Raw genomic sequence first — 25,390 nt, forward strand, 5'->3', positions numbered from 1 at the left:
CAGCTAAATCAAAAATGAAGAAATTCACATACAACAGCTAAAGTTGAGTCTAAAATGTGCTATATAATCTGGGTAATGCCCTTTGTTCATCTGTGATGCTTTTATTCAGGTGTCATATTCAGCTAAATTATCTTTAGAGTCATAGAAAAAGTTCCCTCATGGTTTTATGGTGTTTTGAGTCACTTTTGAAATTCATTTAGTGCTCTTATGAGACATAAGTTAAAATTAAAATAAACTTGTTATCAGTTGCACTGTTATCAGCATTATTGTTATTATGCATTATTTGTACTGCACAAATTTTCCACTTTTTTTCATAATGAATGTGTGTGTGTGTGTGTGTGTGTGTGTGGTGTGTGTAGCTAATGACTTCATTATTCAGAGGGGGTTGTACACATTTTACTCAAACATTTATTGACCACTTGCTTCCTCGAGGACACAGAGGTAAAAACAAGTACAGGCTTGTGAGGCCAGGTTGTACAATGACAAACAAACTAAAGCTCACATTCAACAGCATCCAATATTTTTGATTTAAAGCCACGCTGACAGAATAAAAAAAAGAGGTAAGCAATTACTGAAATGGGAAAATGAACAAGGAATGAAAATGAGTCATGTCTTTTAATTAGCATTGGATAATTTACAGAGATTCAAAGATGCATCCATTGTATAGAATGCCAGCACCATAAAAAGCATACAAAAATCTTCCTATACCATCTGTTTGAAAAAAATGACAAGAAAACAATTTAATAAAAAAAAAAAAAATCTCTCCAAGGTAGAATAAAGCTCACACTGTCACCACCATCACACCACTACAGTAAAATTCATATTTCCCTTGCATACTTACATTACTTACATGTAGGGTACTTCTAATTTCACTGTATTGCCAAAATGCATCATGCTTATCACATATGGTCCAGATAGAATAGTAAACATTCATTTTTATTGGTGGTTTTGAGAAAGAAATAGCTAGATTGATGGTGTCTCTCCCTAGTGGTCCACAGTTTTTCAAACCTCCAGTACTCTACCAGGAGCACCGGTGATGCAGTTGGTCTCTACTGTGAGCCTGAAGGTGCTGGATTCACTGCCTCGGCTTGGGGTGACGTCTGACCAGCCTTGTTCTCCTCTTCACACCAACTGTAAAAGAGGAGATGGAAGTTATGACGGGAATCAGTGGTGAGGGTCCAGAAAAACAAACAAACAAAACAAACAAACAAACAAACAAACAAAAAAATGAAACAAAAAAAAAAATCAGGAAGGGAGATGCACAAAAAGGTGTAAAAATGTAAGTGGAATGAGTCAGAGGTAGATAATGGAAAAAATGAGAGTGTGAAAGCAGATCTGATGAAGACAAGTTGCGCTTGACTTTCAGTATGCATATTTTCCAGCAGAGATTGTGTGCTTTTTGGCAGGCTCTTCTCATTGCTGTCCAACATTGGCATTGATGAATGTGTCATCATCCAACTGTGCTCTTACCTGGGGGTCTCTTGGCTTGAGCGCCTCTCCCTCCCTCTGTGAGATGAGGACATCACACCATTAGTCACTCACTTTGAGCATAAACACACTCTGATAGGACCACAATCCAACCCCTATTCCCTGAAATATCATTTAATTTTTACATCTCCTTAAATCACCACTGATGATTACATTGCTATTGCAATCATCAGTTGGGGTTTATGAGCACCGCTCTGTGTGGCTTCAATGCTTCAGCTGCCTGAGGACCAAATTCCCAAATCCTTAAATGCCACTGGAATGAAACAACACCAGACAGTGCTATGGTCACCATACAGAACGGTGTTGACCCACACACACAGCAACCAGTAAACACTATTTGGCATCGGCAGGTGAATCTGAATGCCAAAGAAAACCTGCCGGTGAAATAAGGAGACTTTTACAACATAATATTGTGGGGAAAAGGAGGCGAATCGTCACCCTATAGGCATTCCATACACACTGTCACAAAGTTATTTATATGGACACCTGGAAGTTTGTTAGATTAACTACTGGTTTAATGCTGAAATGCAGCATGTCCTCAGCTGATCAGCAATAATGCCATAATTTTAACATAAATAGAATATTCACCTTTAATGAGTTTGGTGATTCTCTCTGATTCAGCATCAATCAGATTTGGGTTACCATGGATGGTGGTGATCTGAGAGAAGTCCGGACCTGAACATGTAAAACAAAACCATTAGATACAAAATGCATAACAGGTTGGCGCTCTCATACAGTACCATGTATGGAGTTTCATATATCAGTCTGAAAATGCACCATTCTCTCTTTCCCACCTTGAAGAAACCACTTGTCTGGCGTACTTTCAAATGACATATCATTGATGACAACTTGACAGTGTCTTTAATGTCACTTTACCACATTGTAGATGTGATCAATTCAAGGAGGAAAGGAAACAAATATTTCAAAGAAACCTTCTGGGTATGAAGAGTTCATTTAAGGAGGCCCTACCCTCAATGATATGAGGCTCGTTCACGCCGGTGTAGCCGGTTCCACCTTTAGAGCGGCAGCGGAGAAGGGTGTTGAAAGTCGTTTAATGACTTAACAACATGTACTGACTGACAGACGCACAGACTGACAGGTACATACACCCCGCCTTCACCTCCTTTAACACCGCCAACACATAGTCAAGCCTATGTACAGTATACAGAACACACACATCCACACAGACGCACACAAAGATGCGAGGTACAGTGTGGAAGGCGGCGCTCAGCACAAGCTCAGCGTTAATTATTTTTCTTAGCCCACAAGCTCCAAGACACCAGTGAAGCAGGAGGTTAACATGGTGATGTTGTTTGAAGCTCACTTGCCCCTAAACCCACAACAGCCATTCACCCACTGGCCTCAGCTGGGCTCACCCAAATGCCATGTTATATGTTACAAACACACACACACACACACACACACACACACACACACACACATACACACATATCATCATCATTATCATCATCATCATCAGAACTAAACTTGAGGGACAAGCAAATGGATTGCCTGAGAGACAAGCAAACTGACAGAGAGATTGATAAATGGAGAGAGGTGGATAAATGGTGAGATGAACAGACATCCACATCATCATGGTGCACCATGGGAGGCACTAAATCACCAACTTGGCTCTATCTTACAAGGAACAGAAGTTATGTGTCTCTAACCATTCAGTGGGGCTGTAAAAATCAATTGCCCTCCTGCATAGTATACTTACTGAGCTTACACAAACATCATAAACCAGAACAAGCTTGTGATATTTTTTAATGGAGGTTGGCCAAGACATGTTTTAACACCCTGCAAGAACCCAGGAACAGGGTGTAAAACATGCCCTGCTCACCACTTATTATAGCAAGTTATTACTGATTTGTGATTCTCCCCCGACATTACGGTGGTCAGGAAGCGACAAAACTACCACAGCTATTAAACATTCATTTGCACTGTAGTAGTTTTCCTTCCATTAGTCAGCTTTTTAAACCTGGCTGCCAGGTGTGCATGCTGTGTGAGGAAACATGGTGACACATAGAAAAGGACTGTTTTTGGGGAAAAAAAAAAAAAAAAAGGAACAGTGATAGTTGTAAACATACTGAATTCTTTAGAGTAATTTGTAACACTGGCAGATACACCCTTGCAGGATGGTTTATGGTATTCTAAATTTGTTTCCATTCAGGTGTTTCAAATTCACTTCACATATTTGAATAGAGCAGTCCAAACAATCACCAGCACATGCAAATGAAGCTCTGCATGGGTGAATCTGCCTTTAATTATTCAATCCGAGATCTTCCACCACATGCAAGTCATCAGCAGCCAGTGGTGAGGTGAATATCATCCATAATTTATAGTTTTATTTTATCTTTATTGTTTTTAAACCTTGAGCTTATATGGAAACACATGTGGAGCCAATTAACAGAATATATTCTAGAATACAGGGTATTCTAAACTTATGAATGATATTGGCTGCACCTTCAAGTGATTTGATGTCTGAAAAAATGCATTTCACTTTAAAGACTGCAATTCTGCTACTATCAATAATCTTTTTTCAGAAACAAGCAAGGCCACATATCTAGTCTTCATAAAGATCACAACAAGCAGGAACAATCAGGATGCAAATTTCAGATGCTTGGCACAACCAAGTGAAACACAGCCATCTGGGCTGCTCCAGGCAACTTATGGTGTACACATGCTCATGCCATTCAGTTTTCAACCTTGTTGACTTATTTTCTCCGACTAACCTCCCTCTACGATTCGCTTGATCTCCTCCTCCTGGAACTTGTGAATCTCGCTTTCCAGAAGCTTCTTAACCTTGGTTACCTCTAGTATGACCCACGCATGTTTGGAATCAGACAAAAATCATGTATGATAAGTTGCAGGGAAATGTAAAAAGATTATGGTGTTATAGAATGGGTTCAACTCACATACTGTAATAGGCCTAAAATGACAACAGTCCTGATGGATAAACACTTTATGTGAACTGTATCAGTGTATCAGTGATAAATGAAACCTCTTCTGCTGTGCATTGCTCAAACAATCGAAACAAATGAAAAACCTAAAAATGTATTTCAAATCCTCTATTTATTACAGGAAATCCAATGAGGCCTAAGTGAAGTCATTTTGTGGTCCACCAATTTAATAAAATGCTTTGAACACAAATTAATGCTACACATCTCTGTAGGTTTTAAGCTCAAATGGTTCACACCATGCAGCTGATAATGTCTGATGGCTGATTAATGATCACCGAGGGAATGAGGTGAAATGGAATTAACATTAGATGAGGATGCTGAATTAGCCATGATCAACACGGCCACTGATGCGTATGTTAAGAGAGCTGTTAGAGGATGCATTAAAATGCTTGGCTGTAGACTAATGTACCCTTTATGTGAGTTAATGTGTTGATAGAAACTGACCTTCCTCCACAATCTTGCTCAAATTTCCATCTGCATCCAGCTCACCACCATGTGCTGCGTTGGATAAAAAGACAAATAAAGGAACTATGTTACTACAATTTTGCTTTCTTTTCAACAGTATGGATCATATCTGTTTGTCACAAATAGTCATAATACGAGGTAGCAGGTTACAAGGCCAATTTGCTAAAAAATGTGAAAAACTTGCTACATCTAGATTTTATTATAAAATCATTGTAATGTAATATAATATATAATATAATAAATTATTATAATCACTTCAAATTTGCACATTTTCTTAGGGAAACATAAATGTGTTCAGTGTTCAAAGTGCAAAGAGGTTTTTGGGTTCACTTTACTGTTGACTTCCAGATGTTTTTTGAACATGAATGGTATAGAATTGGGGTGAATTAGCTTTGACTTCTAAGCTACCAAAACATATTCTGTTAGCAGTTATGCAATCAACAACAACTGTTCACGAGGACCAAGATAATGAGAATTACTCCAAATTTCTCCAAATGTTGAGGAACTTACTTCCAATGACTCTGGTTACTTTGGTGATTGAGGGCTCTCCCTGGATGACCCTGGTAACCTTGGTGAAGGAGGGCTCCCCATCGATGACCCTGGTAACCTTGGTGAAGGTGGGCTCCCCTTCGATGACTCTGGTCACCTTGGTTATTTCAGGGACTGTGGAGCAGGAGAGGAAAGTGCTTAAACATCCTTTAAAAATGACATGCAGACAGGTAATCTGTAATGGACTCCTACAATCTGTAATAGACTCTTCTCTATAATGAGCCGAAAGGGAGGTGGCTGGTATCCAGATTAAACAATTTAAAGCGTACTGAGCGAGAAAAGTCGACGTGTGTAGTATATTCAACAGTTGTTGTAAATGCTAAAAGGTTTTAATAACTGCTGATCATACACTACACAGCCCCATAAAACATTTTAAATGATTTAATTTTCTCCTCCATTTGTTGCCATTTAAGCATCTCGTTACAGTCTGTTGGACAGGAGTTCTTCGATGTTGCTCTAGTAATGCTGCTTCTCAGGTTTGCTTGAATTAGCAGAGGAATATTTACGACTAATCTACGACTATCTAATGAGAAAATGCTACATATTACCTCTACACTTTCTTCACTCTGCAAGATTTGCACCAGTCAATAAATTCCAGAGCACTGCTGAAAACTCAGATAATCCTTGCAAACCCAACAAATCGTTTTTTGAATTAAACATGACATGCCAGAAACTTCAGCCAAAGACATTTTTTTTTTTTACTTTCTATTCTCTCCCTCTACTTTCTCTGTGTCTGAATCATGATTTACTTGCGTGGCAGTATTTATGTGATCCCTCAAGACATGAAAGCTGACACATGTGTCTTCGTATCTGATAGTTTCTAATCTTTGGCCCGAGGGCTCCAGACGCGTGGCTGAGTCCTTTAATCACTGCCAGACTCATGTCCCTCTCTGAGAGTTTTTCATCCAGTAATTTAAGCATAATACTAGATGGTTTGCTTGGCAAGTTGAATATATTTATGAGGATCATGTCTACCCTGGGTGTCCTGGTGGTCCACGGTGCAAAATAGCATAACATATATACTTGTGATACAATTTGTTTGAATTGGACCCCCTTTCTGCCTCATGTTCCCTTCTCTCTCCAGTGTATGGTATCAAAGTAGTATCAAAATTTCAACAAGCACTTTCATGATCTGGATACTAGTATTATTATTGTTAATGATTATGTAATGTTATTAGTAATAAAATGAAAATGAAATAAACTTTACATGTCTTTGTGTGTGTGTGTGTGTGTGTGTGTGTGTGTGTGTGTGTGTGTGTGTGCGTGCGAGTGTGAAAATGTGTATGTGTGTGTGTGTGTGTGCGTGTGAAAATGTGTATATGTACGCTCTCAATATGTGCACACATATGGGATATGTGTGTGTGCAAACAGTCAGGGTTGTGTGTGCTACAATGTTTGTATGGCCAAATGTGTTCTCATTTATGATTAATTTTCAGGTTTTATTGTTCAGTTTCAAGTCTGCGTGTAAAAGAACAAATTTTCATTGAAGTTTCTTCCATGGGGATTAATTTGAGTTCATACTGTGAGCCTATGTTGTACCTATGCAAAAAGTTTAACTTGTTTGTCCCTTCCCTGGAATCTTATATTCTGAATTTGATTCTGACAAAAGATAGTTGCTTATCTTAGGTGGCACCAGAACACAGAATTTAGTAAAATCTAATTGAATAGTTAATAAAAAGGTGTATTAACACTTTAATCTGTAGCTGGGCCTGAGAACTTCAATATTTCAAAACAAAAAGACAAGCTAAACTAGATTAAAGAAATGCCGTGATAATAAATTTGTATAGAGGGAGTCCTGACCATCAAGTTGAGAACTACTGCCCTGTAGTCTGAGTAATGTACCTTATCACCATAGAGCAAAAGGACCTCATCTGCCCATGTGTTACCCAATACACCGAGACACACTCCCAACTGTCTGGAAGTGCGCTGGACTGGATCCAAACTGAACAAACAGCGTCCAAGAGTCCTCTGTGGTCTCTAACCAAGCTTTGACAGCCTAATTACCTCATCAGTAAAGGACCTGATTAAAAACGTCAAGTGATCCAAGTGTATTTAAACAATAGTGAGAGTGGACAGGCGGAGAGACACCTTAGGAGAAGGGCCCTGGAAGATGCCATAGAGCGATAACATGTATGAAATATGCATGTTGATACAGGCTGGATTACTCTGAAGAGGCACTGAGTCATTACTGAACAAAGAGCATGACTCAGTGTGTGCAGATATGGGATGACATGAACTATTTTCAAAACCATGTCTTTGAACTCATGATCCTTAATGATAAGTAACCTGATGACCAAGACAGTAGATTTGACTATTAATATACGGTAAATAGCTGTGGTCTCACCCGTTTCAACAATATGGGTTGTAGTGGTGATGGTCCTCTCTGTAAAATATAATTAAAAAAAAAAAAATAGCTTCAGTCCATCCTACAAATGAAACTCATATGAGCATATGAATGGCACTGAGGAAACTTACTGATGAAGGTGAGTGGGATCTCAGCATAAGAAAAGCCAGACACAAACTAGAGAGCAAAAAGCAGGCAGAACAGAAATAGAAGGTGTGGACAACAAAAAAAATATACATAAAAATGCACAATGAATAACAGAAAAATGATGGATGCTTTTTGATCTGCACACTGCATGATTTGCCTTTTGTTTTTCCTTTACCTTTATCTGGATGTACTTGATAAGCTTCTTCAGAAGAACCAGGAGGTCCTCGCGGCCCACAGGGAGGTCTGCAAGCAATATGCATAATGCACAACGTAATGTAATATATTCAAAAACACCATTTTCATGACATCACTGCATGTCAGTGTATACGGTTCTTACCCCCAGGATAGAGTATGTTCTTCACCACATGGACCACACCATTCGTTGCCATCAGATCATTGTCTGGCACATCCACAGAGTTCACATGGATAGTGTTGTTTACCTGGGAATGGCCACAAACAGCCACAAAAGTAAATTTACTTTTTAAGAGGATTATCATTCAACACTTTCAGTCGAGGACATTATAAGTGTAGCAGTAATACATAATATATGTCTTATGGCTATGACTAAGATTATCTGTGAGCACCTTTAGTCATTTATAAATGGTTTGTAATGGGTCATTTATAATATTTTTAATTCACTCACAATTTTTCCAACTATATTTAGCATTTTATAACATCCAGTGTTAACCTGTCCTATAATACCTGGACTTTAAGGGCAATTTTGACTCCATCTGTGTGGTGTGTTATGGAGCTTTATGATCAGCTATTCATTTGTTTGCTCATGTTTTTGAGAAAGGCTTGCCCCTAGTGAATTATAAAGCTTTACCAACCTCTTTTAATTGCTAAAAAAAAAAATGTATCATTTTTTTAATTGTCAAAAAGTGGACACTGAGAAAGGCTCTGTACCTGTACATTTTGTGTTTTTTTAAAACCCTCATGGTTGGACGAGTTAAGTGTTTAATTATTATTGAGTAATTAATGGATCAGTTAATATTAAGATCAAGTATTTAATTCATGTCATTTTTTAAATAACATGGTCGAATTGTATAATTTCCATTGCTCAGTTGAAATAGACAACAAGAGCTAGTTAAACCCAAGTTAAGTTTAGGTTACTACCAGCGATTAGTGATTACTACCTGCAGACTGAGCAAAGCCAGGTTTTTCCAAAGAGCAATCTGAAAGATCATTGTACCTCTGATATAATTGGGAAGAGGCTTTTCAGAAACTGGATGTCACTCATTATGCAAATTTATGTGGACATGTGAATTAAGACTTCTGAGAATGGTTTGACATGAGGAGGTTTGAGGTGAGCGGGTAAATTGAGATTCCAGCTGTGTGCTCTATTGTCGGAGGTGAGGTCTGCGAATTCCATCCGTGGTATTTAATTTCCTGCAATTTAAAAGTCTGTATGGAGGTCACTGGAGGTGGATGTACTCAGAAAGACGGGGATACGATTCCATCCATCTCTGCTTCTCCCTCTTCATCCTTATGCGCCTTTCTCTCCCACCAAATAGAGCCACATTACTTTCTGCCTGAGTCCGATTTTAAATCTCTAACCACATCTTTCCATGAAGCACGAGGCACTGTCCCTTCATTCATCTCCCTCCTCCAATAGAAACCAAGATGACCTGTTTCCTGTTCATATCAATGTGTACAATCTCCAGCCAGCCTTCCTGTGTCCATTAAGGAAATCCTGTAGGCCTGATATGAGACATTTTCTGATAACCTGATGGCAGGGGAGGAAACGGAGAGGGAGGGTATGATTAAGGTAAAGGGTGAGATGGGAATAAAGGAGACCTGAGGAATGACAAGTGAGCAGGCAGGGAAGACAGAGAAAATGGACAGGGGAGCTACTGAAAGAGGGGGATCAGAGTGGGACATAGTTGTGGCGGTGGGTGAATACTTTGTGTTGATATAATGACATGGAAACCAGCATGCCATTTTGATCTTACTCCAGAGATAATCCAGCTTTGAAGTAATAGTCAGCAGCAGCTCTTTGAAGCTATTGCTCAAATGAGAAGGTGGAGAATGATTGGGTTAAAGACTCGTCTATGGAGGCTCGAGGAGAAGGGTGTTTTGCACTCATCTGAAATATATGTACATGCATACTATGTGTGGTGATATAAAAATATATACATATCACGCAGTATATACTTGTTCATTGTTAGATATCATTCATATTTGCTTCCCTGCAAGCATTTTGTGATCACATGTTGTAATTTACCCATTTTCCCCTGTCTCTACTGCTGATTCTTCTGTTAGTCATTTCCCTCATTTTGCTAGAATACCTTTTGACATACCAAAAGAAGGGGCATTAAGTTGTCTTTAATCATGTCCTTACTCAAAATGCAACATCTTGTGTTATTATAGTTATTGACAGTGGATAAATTGGTATTTCTGCATCATATAGAATGGTTTTCTCTCTGTATTATTGTTGCAAATCTGTTTACGTGTTTTATGGTGGACTTTCCCGTTAAACTGGGCTTGTTTATGGTATGTTTACTGCTATTACTACCTCTTGAGTGCTCTTTTAAAACACAGAAACTCAATATAAAGTAATCTAAACGCAAATGTGAAGTAACTGATCTGGAGAGCGAGTGCTCATGTCGTGATAGTGGTGCAAATGGATGCAGATGATTGGACTTACCGACAAAACTTGCAGGTTGTTGCCCTGGATCGTTTTGAGCAAATTGGTGACTCCTCCCTCTAACCCGCCGTTGATGAAGATGCCATTGCTGAAGTGGTAAAGCAAAATGGTCCTCAAAGCATTCGCATCACCTGTTGATGACAACACAAGGCAAACATGATTTACTCACAGAGCAGCCAGGTCTCTTGTTTTATTCACCTCTCATCCCTGCATTATATCACTTGGTATTAGAGGAAAAACATGTGATAACACTGACTGATGTTTGAAAGGAAAGAGCTCAGTTTGAGTGGAGTACTGACTGGTGAGCAGATTGAAATCTTCCTCGCTTAAGCCATCAAAGGCATCATCTGTAGGTGCAAAGACAGTGTAGGAGCCTTCCTGCTTCAACATGTCAGTCAGACCAGCACTGTCCATCAGGGACAGGAAAATCCTGTGGTTTCAAAAAATAAAAAATAAATAAGTTAAATAAATAAATAAAATAAAATAAAATGATAATAGATCATCATAAAAGTAACAACATAATGCCAGCAATAAGAACTTATAAACTATTGTTTATAATGATACGATATAATATTGTTTTATCATGTAATACACAAAATCAAATTCTAAGCTTTACAAAAATATAACTATTTTAGAATATTTAATTAAAGCACTGAATTAAAATGATTGTTTAGCACATAAAAAAAGTGTTAACGAATTGCTTCACAGTCAAAAAAGTAAAAATATTACATGCATCACAAGCAAGAAAAAAGAAAATAAAATTGCAATAAAAGAAATAATATTATAATATTAAAAACAAACATAATAAAACACAGTGCGAGTAGTTTTTACTTGAAGCGTCCATCAGCGATTAAGATCTCATAGATGGTTTTCTGGGCTGGTTTGATGAGAGTTTTCACCAGATGGAGCGCTCCATTGTTTCCCTCCTTGCTGCCACGCACCATACATGCATTTTCTATGCACACAGCCTGGGGAAGGGAGAGCATTCACACAGTATTCAAAGATTTAATGGTCACAAATCTGGGAACAATTTAGCTGACGGGTGGGGGACAGTCACACACACTTTGACTGCGATCTATCAAATAGAACAATGAGACACTTCTAAGGGGAAATGAAACCCAGCTGATAGCATCTAAACTGCCAGAGCGGGAATATGCTGTGGCAAGAACTGGACTAATTAGCTTTTATTGCAATTGTTTGCAGTGTAAAGACAACACAATCATGTTAGCACTTGATACAGGCCTTGATAATGGCTTTCAGATTTGAAACATGGAAACCAATCTGGGCCATCGTCCTGCTCATGTTTTTTTTTTTTTTAATCTGTCACTTCTTGACTCTAACTGAGTTTGTCTCTCTGATGCATGCACATTCACATATGTGTACACTCAAATCTCACAGTGCGATAAATGAAGACCCGGAGCAGGTTGCCAGCCAGTGTTTCCAGCAGCTGTCCATTGTAGAGCTCACTCAGCGTGACTTTAAACTTCAAGATGTGGTTCTCCAGGATGAGCTTCAGCAGGCTCTGGTCTATTGACATCACCTCGTCTGACACAAACAAACAAGTTATAGATTTACAATGACACGGGTGAAATCAAATGTCAGGTCCAATGAGTGTTACTTTTTGTCTCATGGATATGGGAAAATGCAATGACTTTAGGGAAGTACCTCAAGGACCAACATCCTGATTTAGTCAAAGAATTTTAACAGGTAAGTTTCAGTTGATGTTGGAGTTGGATAAGCTGGCCTCATTACATGTTGCAAAAGTGTTTCTCTAACAAGAAAGATGTATTGGTACTAGTTTTGTTTGGCATGCTTGACCTTGCTCTGTGGGCCATTTTGCATGTTTAAACTAGCTCATGATAGCATCTTTATGCCATTCAGTCAATTGTTAATGAAGCAAATGGAAATTCAAACATCAACCATCAAACACCAAACATCAAATGCAACGTTTCAACACCCTGGGTTTTCATCAGGCAAACTTCATAAGGTTTGCCCAGGGTGTTGAAACGTGCACCCAGAAGACCATCACTCAGTTTGTGGGGATATTTTGTCCTTTTTCACAGGTATCAACTACAACATTCTGGCATCGTGGTTTCCCTATCAGCCAGTCTTGCTCGCTGTCACTTGAATCAGTATGCCACTCTGAGCTTGTTTGTAAATCAACTCACTGGTAAAAGCGCTGTTGAGAGGAGCCAGTAGTGTGTACTCTGTCTTCGGGCCCATGGCAGCTGCCAGGCCCAGCTCTGACACCATGTCACTGAAAGTGCTCTGGGACTCGCTCACCAGATCCATCACATCCTTGGCTTATGAGGAGGAGAAACACATGGACATGGTGACAGACAAAAAGTCTCACAAATAATCTATGGACTTTAAATCGAAAGTTTTGCCTAAAATGTGTCCATCCAAGGTGTCTTACCCGAGTTGGGGACGAGCACCTGGTCGATGAGGTGGATGACGCCATTAGTGGTGACGATGTCCTTCTTCAGCACCATCTTGATGCCATTAACTGTCAGACTGTCGCCATCACAGCCGATCTCTATGGTGCTGCCCTCTTCTGTCTCATACACTGTGCCTGCCATGATGGCCTCTGCACACTGCACACTGTTCAACAAGTGGTAGTTCACCAGGGCTGATGAGAGGAAAAATAGGAGATGGGAGGATGAGTGAGAGAGAGGAGAAAGAAAGAGAGAGGGAGAGAGAGAAAAAAAGAGAAAAAGAAAGAAAAAAAGAGGCGAGATTAGGCAACAAGTAGCATATTAGTTCCCACACACTTGAAAACTATTGTGGGTTTTCCTAAAGTCATTTTTGTAATCTGATAATGTGGTCCAAGGTTTACAATCACAATCATTATTCAGTGCACACACACACACACACACACACACACACAAATGCACACACACATTTAATACACGCATAGTATACCAGTTCTCTAATCTGCTCCAAGAAATATTTAGGCACTTCTGTCAACATTTTGGTATGGGATTACACCTCCAACTGAGTTCATCTGTCAAACTGAATGAGGAGAACTGGCCTGCAGAGGTCATGCCATACAGATTTAATTACAACATGCACAACTTTTCCAAACCCACAAAAATTCAAAGGCAATGAGAGTCACACTGCTAGCCGAATTACCTAACGCCAAACCTTTCCTTTTAGAGACAGGCCAAAGGCTCCAGACCTTCTTGACTTTGGATGGTGTTCTGACATGGCTGGTCAGCAAGGATGTTTGCCAGCTGTCTGAGAATCTACTGGAACTTGTATTGAATTTTTGGATGAGGTCGCCCCCTCAAGACACCGCAAACCAGATTTCATGTTAACAGACAAGTCCTGGCTAGCCAGTGACTCAGCGGATAAGCAGATAGGCTGACACTGTGGAGACATGCGTTTTCCGTTTTCTTTGACCATGTGTGTGTGTGTGTGTGTGTGTGTGTGTGTTCTCTTTTAATGTGTATTTCTGGGAGTTTCTTTGTTTGAAATCCACATGCCATTGAGATGATGAAGTTTCTGAGTTTATGCCCCTGGAGACACGCTATCATAAATTTGAATGGGATGTTACAGGTTAGACTATACATGAGATATATATAAAAGGTGTTTTCTTTTTAGTTTGTTTCTCAGTAGTCTAGGTTTACTTTGATATGGAAAAAAACTCTCAACAGCCTGTTAACTTTAACCAAAGTCAACTAAACATTAGATATAGGGTTAGGGTTAGTTTGAGGTTGATTTGAGGGTAGTGTACCATATTTTTTTACACAATATAGGTCAGTTAAAGCTGTACCTGTAGCAATCACTGTGACGTTACCTGAAATAACAGCCTTGTCTTCCATGATGCGCTCCAGATAGCCAGGGTCCAGTTTGTCAAAGGCGCTATTGGTCGGAGCAAACAGAGTAAAATGGCCAGGCATGCCCAGCTTCTCCATCATACCGGAGGCCAAAGCTGCAGCCTACGAGACAAGACAGGACAGTAGATTACCTCAAATGTAAATTGCTATGTAACTATCACAGATGCTTATTAAGATGGATTAAAACTGATGCTTGAAGCATTAACATTGCTAAGGCTACTCCATGACCCTTAACTTTATACACTTGCAGTTCTTCTATTATAAAACAATTAATACAAAAATGGTTAAACACATTTTGCAATTACAGTGCTGACCCTACAGTTAGAATCAGGGTTTCTCTATCTTTCCCACATCAAGGCCCACTTCCCTCTCTCTGAAACTAGCCACAGCCTCAAAAAATGAATTTTCTATGCTATATTCTTTCTTGTTTGTGAGGTTGTTGTTGTAAATAAGAATCTGTTAGGATAATAAAAATTCTTCCCACAGGGATGACACGGCAGCAGATACAGTGACAGATTTTTTTTTTTTTTTTTTTAAAGGCCTTCTTGCCACAGACCACAAGCATTTTTATGATGCTGGGTTCATCGACCACTAGGGGGACGCTCCAGGCCCATATTTGCATGTTTAAGAAACCCTAACTTGAATTCATTCCAGGTTCAAGTTGGTTTTGGCTCGGTAGCTAGTCTCAAAAGTCTGCTTCGTTCACAGTGGTGCTGTGTGCGTTACATACATTGAAGGAGGAGAGGTCTTCATCGACTTCCAGGACATCTTTGATGGTGTTTCCAACGGCGCTGATAACTCGATCAATGACATGAACCACCCCATTGGTGGCCACCTGGTTACCATGGATGATCCTGGCACAGTTCACGGTAACAATCTTCACAGGGAGGAAAATGTAACATAAGGCACGATAATGTACTTTATAATGTACTACTGTGGACTTGAGACAATCAGTTTTGAATATTTCAATGATCTATCCATGTAATTCTGGCCATCTTTACACGTCACATAGACTGACCCCATTTGAGTAGTGGTTGATGTAGAGACCCAGGTCGTTGTACATGGAGGTGACAGTCATGCCATTCTTCATGTCCTTGGTCAGAAGACGACGGTTCACCATGTGGAAGTGAAGAGCGTTGTACAGCTCGATGTTTACGTTGCTCACCAACGCGGACCGTACCACCTGGAGGAATTACATCGGTTAAAGGACATCATCTGGGAAGCGAAAGTAACTCTGTGCTACTGAAAGTGATTTTTGCGTTTAACTCCCATCCCGTCAGGAATCCTCTAGAACTGTTGTCAACTTGCAGACTACTTACAGTGTCCAGTTGATCCCAGGCATCGTTGCTAGGTGCAAACATGGTAAAGGAGCCTTTGCCTTCAATTTCCTCTCTCAGCTTAGATATGTCTGAGTATTGCTGGGTTGTTGTAGCCTTCACAAGTCCCAAGGTGCCATATACGTGGTCAATGGGAGCCACTGGAGGGGAAAAGCAGAAGAAATGCTAATACGAAAAAACAAAAATTGCAGTGTCGTTCCAGTGTTGGAAAGAGATGACTGGATCTGGTCGATGTGTTAGCGAACAGGTGCACATGAGTAAAAAAGGGCTTCTCATCCAGCTGCTAGAAATTAGAGGATATTGTTGTTTGACCACACAGGGACTGTGATTTGAGCTACCTACCTGCTGGGCATCCTCTCATGCCTTCCAGCTTCATGTATCCAGGACAGCACTCATACAGGACCATCCTGCCAAAAACCAAGCCAACACATATAAAAGGTCAAAGTTCAAATGATATAAAACATTAAACCAGTGGCTTGTCAGAAAAAGGAAATTCATCAACACTAAACGGTACAATGTTAGCAAGTATGAAATACAAAACAAAGCACAAAATGCACTGATATTGTGTAACACTCATGGCAGATGAGTGAAAAAAAAAGATAAAAAAAAAAAAAAAGAAAGATTCTGGAGCATGGAGAAACCCATAACATGGTCAATGTTGTGGGTTTGTCTATGTGATGATCTCATGGTTAATTACAAAAAGGTTATTTACTGAGAAATTTAAAATCATCATTCATGGTTACAGCCTCATAAGTGTGACAAATTGAAAAACTGAGGCAGACATGGAAATACTTAAAAAAAAAAAAAAAAAACCTGTCAGGTAGAAATCATTACACCCGTGGGTGATAGCAGTGTGAAAACACAGTGTGAAACATGGCCTCAGGGAACATCTTTGAATAACTTTGACATAAAACCACTGGGGTCTCACTTGAAAAATCAGAAAAAAAAACCCTGCATCAACAAAAAATCCAAGCAAACTGCAGTAGATATGGCAGATGCAGATGCAGTATGTTGTTAATTACACATTAGTCTACCATCTGCTGATTGACCCGCAATTGCTGACACTCCAGAAAGTCAGAGACTTTGAGCGTAATACATCATCAGAAAACCAATACATCAGATTCCAAGCAATTGACAGCTGTGAGGAAGAAAAACAACCTCTGGAACAGTGACGGGAGAGAATGACGAGAGCCCGGATTGGGACTTACGAAGATATTTATTGCAAGAGAGCAAGGCTTGACAGAGTGTGGATCTCAAGAGAAATGCTCGCCAAATTACAAATCCGAAAGTGTGCAAAACAAATTAAAAGCAAGAGTCGCAAAAGTGAGACCATAACAAAAAACAAATCAGTCGGGACAAATAAAAAAGACAAGAATAATTTAATTAAAAGACTGAACTCAAGCTGAGGGAGCAGCTACACAATATAACATGACAGACCTGTGAAAGAGGCTAACATAAGAAAACTGGCTGAGAACACTGAACTATCACGCAGGCCTATCACAGAGAAAAGTGGGACCAAGCTCCAAAAGAAAGACTGGAGACTATTAATTAAGATACTAATGAGCCGAGCCAGCCGACATAATTCCCCAAGAGTGTCTTATGCAATGTCAGTATACCCAACAGAGAAGAAAAAAGAGCAGCAGGACAGAGTACCGCAAAGCCCATCACAGCAGACACTGAGAGAGTAAATGAACAGCTGGAGCAAACACTGCAAGGTGGGGAAGTTCATGTATGGACTGGAAGCATTCCAGAAATAAACACTCAATCCCAACAAATGAAACCCCTGACTACGTCATCTAAAGGGGAGTTATGTAACCTCGCTGCTTGTCAGGAAATGTCTTCAGTAAAAAAAAAATAATAATAATTCTGAAAGTCCACTGCCATAAACAGTTACAACGAGATCTGCAAGCAAAGATCCATTTGAAATCATGAACAAATCATTTCACCACTTTTCAAAATTACTGTTAAACAGGCCAAGAAAGCTTGTAGAAATTCATAGCACACTACCTCATGTGTAAGGCAATCACAGTTTGAGCTCTAGAAATTACAGAAGTTCAATAATAGAGCACTTCAGCCACAGCTGTATACATAAGAACCAGACAGGGGTGTCTGCTGCCCCCCTACACTTCTGTATGGTTGTCAACTGGACTATGAAGGAAATCTCTAAGAAAAACATAATTTTTACTTACTGTACAGTGGAGTTTTTTGTTTAATTTTGGCCAGCCTAGATTTTGGGCGGAAGGAACTGCTTATGAACATTTGTGAAAACAGAACTCAAGCAGAAGCAAAAACATCCTGGAAGGAAGAGGAGAGGGACTGCCTAATGCAAGGCACACCAGAGGAGCTTTGCAGTTGACTTATGCTCCTAAATCAGCCAAACACAAAGTCAAGTCACATTTCATTGCTATGCTATAAATGACAAGTATTACATAATCACTGTGCAAAAGCTGTTATACAGTAACAAATGAACCACTATTCCTGAATGAATTGCGGTGAGACTTTTGAGTAGAGTGTTACTGAAAAAGGACCATCATATAATCAATGAAGACATCGCACTGGGACTTGTCCCACATTAACACAAGTCTTCCAAGACACAGAAAGCTCGTGGTGAGTCAACTCTGGAAAGTCAACTCTGATCCACTGGAGAAACACCCATGCAGTTCCTGAATGTTGAAATAAGTTTAATTGGGGTTTCAACCAAAACACTTTAGAGGTTTCAGTTGGAGCTTTAGTCTGTTTGCTAAATCTCTGAGCTTATATTTACACATTGCACTTCACTGCAGCCGAGTTTTAAGGCTTCCTGCTCTCTCTTTGCCCGTGGAAACATTGTGGGTACGTATGTGCTCTGTGCTTTCTCTCAGGGTCCAGATTTACATCCAAAACCAATAACTGTTTGTTTGACTTTCAGCAATGAACATCATTACATATGATAGAAGGGTTTCCAAACTCATCAATCAAATGCTATGTTTAAATTGAAGGACAAATCATCCAAAACTGCATACATATAAGCATAAGAAAAAAAATGATCTCACTCCTTTGCTTCCTTAAAATTATGTACTTTTTCTTGAATTCAATATTATTATTGTTTGTGTGTTCAAATATGTGAATGGGTCTGTTGTAAATCTGCATATTATGTGCCCATAGCTAAGTTATGGGCTTTCGATGCTAATGTGAATCATATGCATAAACAGCCATGCATGGTTGGCTGTCAGGCAGGGATGAGGTCATTGCTCCCAGGCTCTGCTGTGACAGGATAATGGATGGAATATAGACTCGAGGTAGGACCAGCCAGCACACTACAACCAGGCCGCTAGCAGTGTCGCTGCACTGCATGAGCCAATCCAATGTGGCTTCCAGATGAGTGGATGTCTAAACACATGGGTACTGGTACACACACACTCACACACACACTAGGTGGGGTTGTCTGGCATTGTTTAACAACATTAGACAGTTTTTCCTGTTATGTAATCACAAATCCAGTATCTTTCAAGTGGTCACAGCATGTTTTTTCAGTGCCAGTGGCTTCCTGAATACTGTGCAGATAGACTGGGATAAAATCAAGCCTGTGTAGTTTTATCACTTTTCTGACATTTTTCAAGTTCAACCCTGAATGAATCACTACAGTGTTAACCTTAAATGTGGCTGGTATGATGCTTGATCTTAACCTCCGCTCTCACGGTGCCCGTCTCTTACAGTGCCTCATTATGAGGCTAATTGCTTCCACCTGAACTCTCGCAATTCAGTTCAAGAGCGCTTTGCAAAAATTAAGGCATTAAGATCTCCCCACGGCCCCATTTAACCATGGAGTGGATAATTACTGCAATGCAGCACAGTTTAACTCATGAACAGGGAATGCCAACATGAGCATAATTTATTCTCTGCAATCTTTATGGCCCTGAGAACTGCACTAAATATTGCCAATGCTGTGACCGCTCTGTCGCCAAAGTTACATTTGCGAATGCTTTACTCTTAATGTGCTGATGACCAGTTGAGTGGTTGTGTACCAGCTTGGAGCGTCCAGTAGAACGTCCAAACAACCATAGGCTGTACACCCTTTTCTAATCTCTCATCAGCACCAAATCCAACAAAGACATCACCACAGCTGGGTGGATATCCTCCACTGCTGCTGAACAATGTGCTCACTGTCAGAGAGAGACAAGAGAGCGAGTGAGAGAGAGCGAGAGACATAGAGAGTGAGGGAGTGGGGGTGAAAGAGGGTTAAAGAAGTTGACTTTGGGGTTTTTGTGATTTGCTTTTTTATTTTATTTACAAATCTCCATTTGACTCTAGTTAATGGCAGTTAACTTGCAGATGACCTTTGCACATTTTTGCTTAGAGCTGTTTTTTGTATTTTTTCCCTAAAACACTGAGTTTCAGTGGCTGTCCTCATGCAGTAAAAAGTATATTGGTAGTCCCTGTTTGCCGGCAGAAAAAAAATGTCTACAGATTAAAATACATTGGCAGATATTGTTGTATTGTAGTACTGGATCTGGGTCCATTCATCATTACATATTCATTACTGAGAAACCCTTTCTCTACTTTTCTCTCAAAAATGTGCTTTTACTTCTTTATTTTACTTAAATTACTTTTAGGCACAGAACAAACAATTTACCTTTACCTTATTGTTCATTTTCATTTAGCATTCATTCCCCTATTATTCCTTTGTCTTCTATTACTTAATTCAGTTCACTAAAATGTTTTTAGATACAATTTTAGTAAGATTTTAAGTGACTAAAGAACCTATAAACTATATTACCCATGCTATAATTGCCTTTGCACAAAAGAAAGAAGTGATTAGACAAAGTAAATTTTGATTTTACTTTGGAACTGATATTCTCAATGGTTGCAAAATGTCTAGTAAACCTGTGAGACTGGATCAAGTGGAGATTTTAATTGGATTTGGTAAAAATTAGTCACAGTATTAATAACACTAAGCATCTAACACTGACAATACCCTAAGAGCCCAAGGAAAGAAATGTGTTATCTCAGCAAACATGTTATCTTTCTTAACTTTCCGGTGAAGGGATGCGCTGAGATGTGGTATGCAGTGGTATCAGTATTTAATATGGAGGGAGAGAATGAGTCACCCTGTTCTCTCTCACCCACTTATTCTCTCTCACTCTCTCCCTCCCTCTCTCTCTCTCTCTGTGTCTGTCTCTGTCTTTCTCATCCTCCCACTTTTATTTCACATATTTATTTTAACTTTCCCACAGTTGAACCAGTCCTTTCCTAACACGACTCCACAACAACAGGTGTTGCAGCTTATAGCAACAGAAAATGTGTTTTGTGTGTGTGTGTGTGTGTGTGTGTGTGTGTGTGTGTGTGTGTGTGTATGCGTGCATTCGTGTGTGTGTGTGCTTGTGTGAGCAAGACAGAGAGAGAGAGGGAGAAAGAGACAGACAGAGAGAGAGAGAGAGAGAGGGTGTGTGCCAAGCTCACATTAGATTTCATGTGCATATAAGTCATGTGGCAGAATGGCTCCAGTCGAGCCTTACACTCCATCAACAGTAAGCTATAATCCGGATAATTTACTGCAGCCTCTATACACTCTACACATCATGCCACCTCAGTCTGCCACCTGGACAGTATTAAACTGACCTAAATCCATCAACAATATCCCTTTTGATACTGTAAATCCGGTAGAAGCCAATGAATCTAAATCCATAAACAAAAGCTCACGCCTCACTGACCGGAGTTTGACTGATGCAGATTTTTTTTTTTTTTTTTTTTTTTTGGAGCCTGATAGTAATGCCAAAATGGTTGTGTTCTGCCCCATAGCTGAAATGTCATGCTGATATTCAAAATCTGACAATTTTTATGACCCTGAAAATTACACATGTAAAGTGTTTCCTTCAGAATTATTCTCTTGGCTGCCTGGAAGGGCTTCTGAAAAACCACATTTAAACCACGTGACACAAAAACCCTTTACTGTAACCAAAACTAATGAAATTCTTTTAAGGTAAGCGCTGCAGTTCAATGTAGCCCATGACACCTATGCACTGGTGAAAGAAATCTCAACAATACAGTAAGGATTAATTCACTAGAGGAACATGCAAAAAAAAATAGAGGGGTGACAGGGGAAATTGGCAGAAATCTGATATTTTACAAAAGCATGATGTCAATCCAGCCCTGTCCTACTATCAACAACAAGAACCCAACTCTGGTGGGAGGACCACTGATATTGGACCCATATTATAACCTCATGTTCATCAAATTGCATCACCCACACAGACTGATAGAAAAAGACACACCAGCTCACACATAAAGAGCTTAGGCTGGGCAATCTAAACATGCCAGGGGCCAGCCAGACATCAGTCACTGTTGAGTTGAGTTCACAGCATCAATGGGGCTGCAATAATACCTGCAACAGCAGAGCAAACTAAAGCTAAATACAGCATGCCTGGACTGGACAGGAGAGGGGAGGAGAGAAACACTTATACAAAGAAAGTATGGGACAATTAGAGTGTGAGATATGATGTACAAAAGGGGAACAAGTTTGAACAATATAGTCCAAGTAATTAAAAAAAAAGGGGAAAAAAGAACTAGTTTGGGTATCCGCCATGAACCCTGTGTCTTATTTACTTTATTTTGTTTGTAGGTGTAAAAAAGGTGTGGCAGGTAAATGCTCAGGTGGTATACTGAGTCAGAAACAGCCTGAGGACCCAGACATTAGCCGACAGACTATGACCTCTGCTCTGCTCTTAAAATCTTAATAAAGAGGTGACAAGGTCACAGCTGAGGACCATATTGCATGCTGTAAAATCCATCTACAGAGGTTTTATGCTGAAAGACAAATGCTTTAAGCAAACCAAATGTTTGCATTAAGCATTTAATGTTTACCTTATGTAATGGAGAGGTCTGATGCAAGAATCAAAATAACAACACTCACAAGGAAAATGCCTCCTGCTGGGCAGGTGCAAAAAAAAAAAAAAAACCATCAAAGACAAGAGAATAAAGTAAAAGAGTAAAGACAACAAAGCATACTGAAACAGCAAAGCATTAGCTGCAGTGTGCAGCCTCACTTGATTGTCATTTCTAGATTAAGGAAAAATAATTTTGCTGAAATAGCCAAATAAGATAATACTTGGACCACCTGCAGTTAGTTACTATCAGACGTGCCTCAGTGTCTACCTGCGTGTAATTATGGACTTTTGTTATTGTTTGTGTGTATAGTGACTGTAAGCTGGGTGTGGTTTGTACATCAGGGAAGACCTGCTCTGTGTAACACAAAGTCAATCAACCCCCCCTTAAATATAAAATCATTGAGATGCAATGCAATGCAATGCGGTAAAATCAAGTCAAATCAAATCAAATCAAATCAAACACATGTATTTCAGTAGGTAATTGAAACCAGCTGTGGTTTGTTACATCATCAGTGGGGCGAAGACTTACGCCTTCTTGCCACAGATGGAGCCTTTGTACCAGTTCCTGCACGTGCTGAAGTACTTCTTCGTGGTGCCCATGACCTGCTGCAGAGCGCACACATTGGGTCTGCAGGACGAGGGGGGAGACAATGGAGCGAGTGAGATGTAGCAGCAGGAGCATGGGTGAGAGTAAGAGAGTGACAGAAGGGATGGGATTATGGGAGAAAGGAGATGAAGACAGGAGGAGGATGAGGGGGGGTGGGGTTCAATATGAGATGAACAAGGGAGGGGTTGTGTAGGCAAAGAGAAACAAAATACATATATATATATATATATATAAACAAAACTGTTTAGTTGTTGAACCATTTTTGTATATTATTACTTAAATAGTTAAAGAAACATTTAACAATACTGAAGCTTACTTAATAAAGTCTTAATTATGCCAAAGTGATTATTTTCAGTCAGGTTATTTTCAATCAAATAGCAACAATTTAGAGGTAATCAAAAATTTCAGCAGGTTCAATTAAGCACTGCATGCATTTCAAAATGTTTATCTGCTGAATTAAATGTATTATTACTTTTCGTAAATTAATAGAAAAATATCTAAGATCAACGAAAGCTGCAAATTACACTCCCCATTTTCATCACAACAAATGTGAGTGAAACTTAGAGAGAATATTGAATTTTCCATTACAGCTTGAGTCAAAGCTTTCATCAGTACATATGACCCATTTTTCAAAAAATTAGCCACTATGTAAATTGAGGCAATATTAGAATGCAAAACAAAGATAAAATTTGGCTTAACGCTGCACATAGGAATCTGTCAATTTATCATTAATCATGCATGTTATGTTCCTCTCTCCGTATATAAACAGAAGCATTTGCAAGTCTACAGTTAATCAGGATTTCTAAAATTAACTGAAAAAGCAACATTATCTGATGAGCCCAACTGTAAATGTGTTTGACCTGCAAGTCCTCTCACAAATCTCTATTGTCTCCTCTGTACCAATTTGGCATGCATCACCTCTGTCTTCACTCTTGCCACACACCCTCTATGTCTTTCTATCATTCCTCTTTTTGCCCCCCCCCCAACCCCCCATGTGGTCCTTACCCTTCATTCCTGGCACGTATGCGGCTGTGGGTGACTATCTTGTCATAAGCTGAAGAATCCACACTATCTAGAGAGAATAGTGCCAGCAGCACTGATGTAAACACAAACAGTAGATTCATCCTGGGGAATTTCAGTCCTCTGTAGTTCATAAACACAGTCTGGTCTTTTTTTCACACACACAGACACACACACACACACATGCAATGGCCCCCCCCTGAAAAAAATACACAGGAGAAATGGGAGCGCGCATGAGAGAGGGAGCTTTTATACCAACAAGTCTATCTCCCCCTCACACACCCATACCCACCCACTCTGTTTTACTCCCTGTCTTTACCATACGGCTGCATCCTGCTCTCACACACACACCCTTCTGTGTGACTAAAATCCTCCCCCCTGCTCCAGCATGAGCTTACTGTCTCCCCCCTCCCTCTTCCTATTTCACATGAATTCACTTTCTTTACTACCATCCCATCCCAGAGCACCAAGGACACCCCATAACCCTAACTTTCCATTGGTTTCTATGATGACGACAATCCTTCCAGCTGTACATCCTCTTATTGCGCAATATAACATACATATAATTCAGGAATTTTGAATTTGTACATTTTATAGCATCAATTAAACACACAGCTGAAGGTGTACTTACTGGCACAAGGCATAGTTTTGACACCTGCACTTCCCATCATAGTTGCTTAATAGAAAAAGATATAGAGAAAGGAATAGAGAAATGTATTCAAGTAAAAGAACACAGAGGTAACCTGCTGTAGGGAGCAAACACCAAGCATCTGCTGTCCTATTTCACACACACACACACACACACACACACACACACACACACACACACACACACAGACAGACACACACAGACACAGATGTTTGCTGTGTTCACACCTGTATTACATGTCCTTGGGACAAATGATACTAAATATGTGTGAGTGAATTGATTTAGGGGCTTATAACAGTCTACAAATCCAGCAATGAATCAAACTCAAAGACCCCTGGGAGTGAATCTGTGTGGATGAAAGGTTTACACGTAACTTGACAGGAGCTTGACTGGATTTTTATCATCTGTCCCCTGGGCTACTGCTCTCCTGCTCATTACTTTTACGATGTGGATTTATCATATCCACTTACTG

General features: G+C 39.7%; 1 protein-coding gene across 6 annotated transcripts; it reads right to left on the minus strand.

Annotated features, from left to right (window-relative positions):
• Nucleotides 1-613: 613 nt before the first annotated feature.
• Nucleotides 614-24,495, minus strand: LOC115371395 (periostin). Of its 6 annotated transcripts, XM_030068752.1 has the most exons (24): nt 24,255-24,495; nt 23,172-23,270; nt 16,122-16,186; nt 15,762-15,919; nt 15,461-15,625; nt 15,173-15,319; nt 14,403-14,544; nt 13,020-13,232; nt 12,772-12,906; nt 12,000-12,148; nt 11,435-11,571; nt 10,903-11,033; nt 10,604-10,734; nt 8,294-8,396; nt 8,132-8,199; nt 7,941-7,986; nt 7,810-7,848; nt 5,427-5,579; nt 4,896-4,949; nt 4,224-4,304; nt 2,458-2,502; nt 2,077-2,163; nt 1,471-1,506; nt 614-1,131 (listed from the first exon to the last, which is right to left on the minus strand). In XM_030068752.1, the coding sequence occupies exons 1-24, from the start codon at nt 24,401-24,403 to the stop codon at nt 1,076-1,078; spliced, it is 2,589 nt and encodes an 862-aa protein (XP_029924612.1). In that variant the 5' UTR covers nt 24,404-24,495; the 3' UTR covers nt 614-1,075. The 6 variants fall into 6 exon arrangements, 5 of the variants coding, with proteins under 5 accessions (XP_029924612.1, XP_029924608.1, XP_029924607.1 ...); XM_030068748.1 differs by lacking the exon at nt 4,224-4,304; XM_030068747.1 differs by lacking the exon at nt 2,458-2,502.
• Between the last annotated feature and the right edge of the window lie 895 nt (nt 24,496-25,390).

Source organism: Myripristis murdjan, chromosome 14 (assembly GCF_902150065.1).
Source record: "Myripristis murdjan chromosome 14, fMyrMur1.1, whole genome shotgun sequence".
NCBI classification, from domain to species: Eukaryota; Metazoa; Chordata; class Actinopteri; order Holocentriformes; family Holocentridae; genus Myripristis; species Myripristis murdjan.

Bases quoted from the DNA above. Each gene is read 5' to 3' on its own strand.
- LOC115371395 (XM_030068752.1), bottom strand. From the start codon at position 24,403: ATGAACTACAGAGGACTGAAATTCCCCAGGATGAATCTACTGTTTGTG. The intron at 7,849-7,940 runs GTAAGTTTCCTC...TATATTTTACAG, and splicing joins GATCCCACTCACCTTCATCA to AGAGGACCATCACCACTACA. The intron at 5,580-7,809 runs GTGAGACCACAG...CCTGCTCCACAG, and splicing joins AACCCATATTGTTGAAACGG to TCCCTGAAATAACCAAGGTG.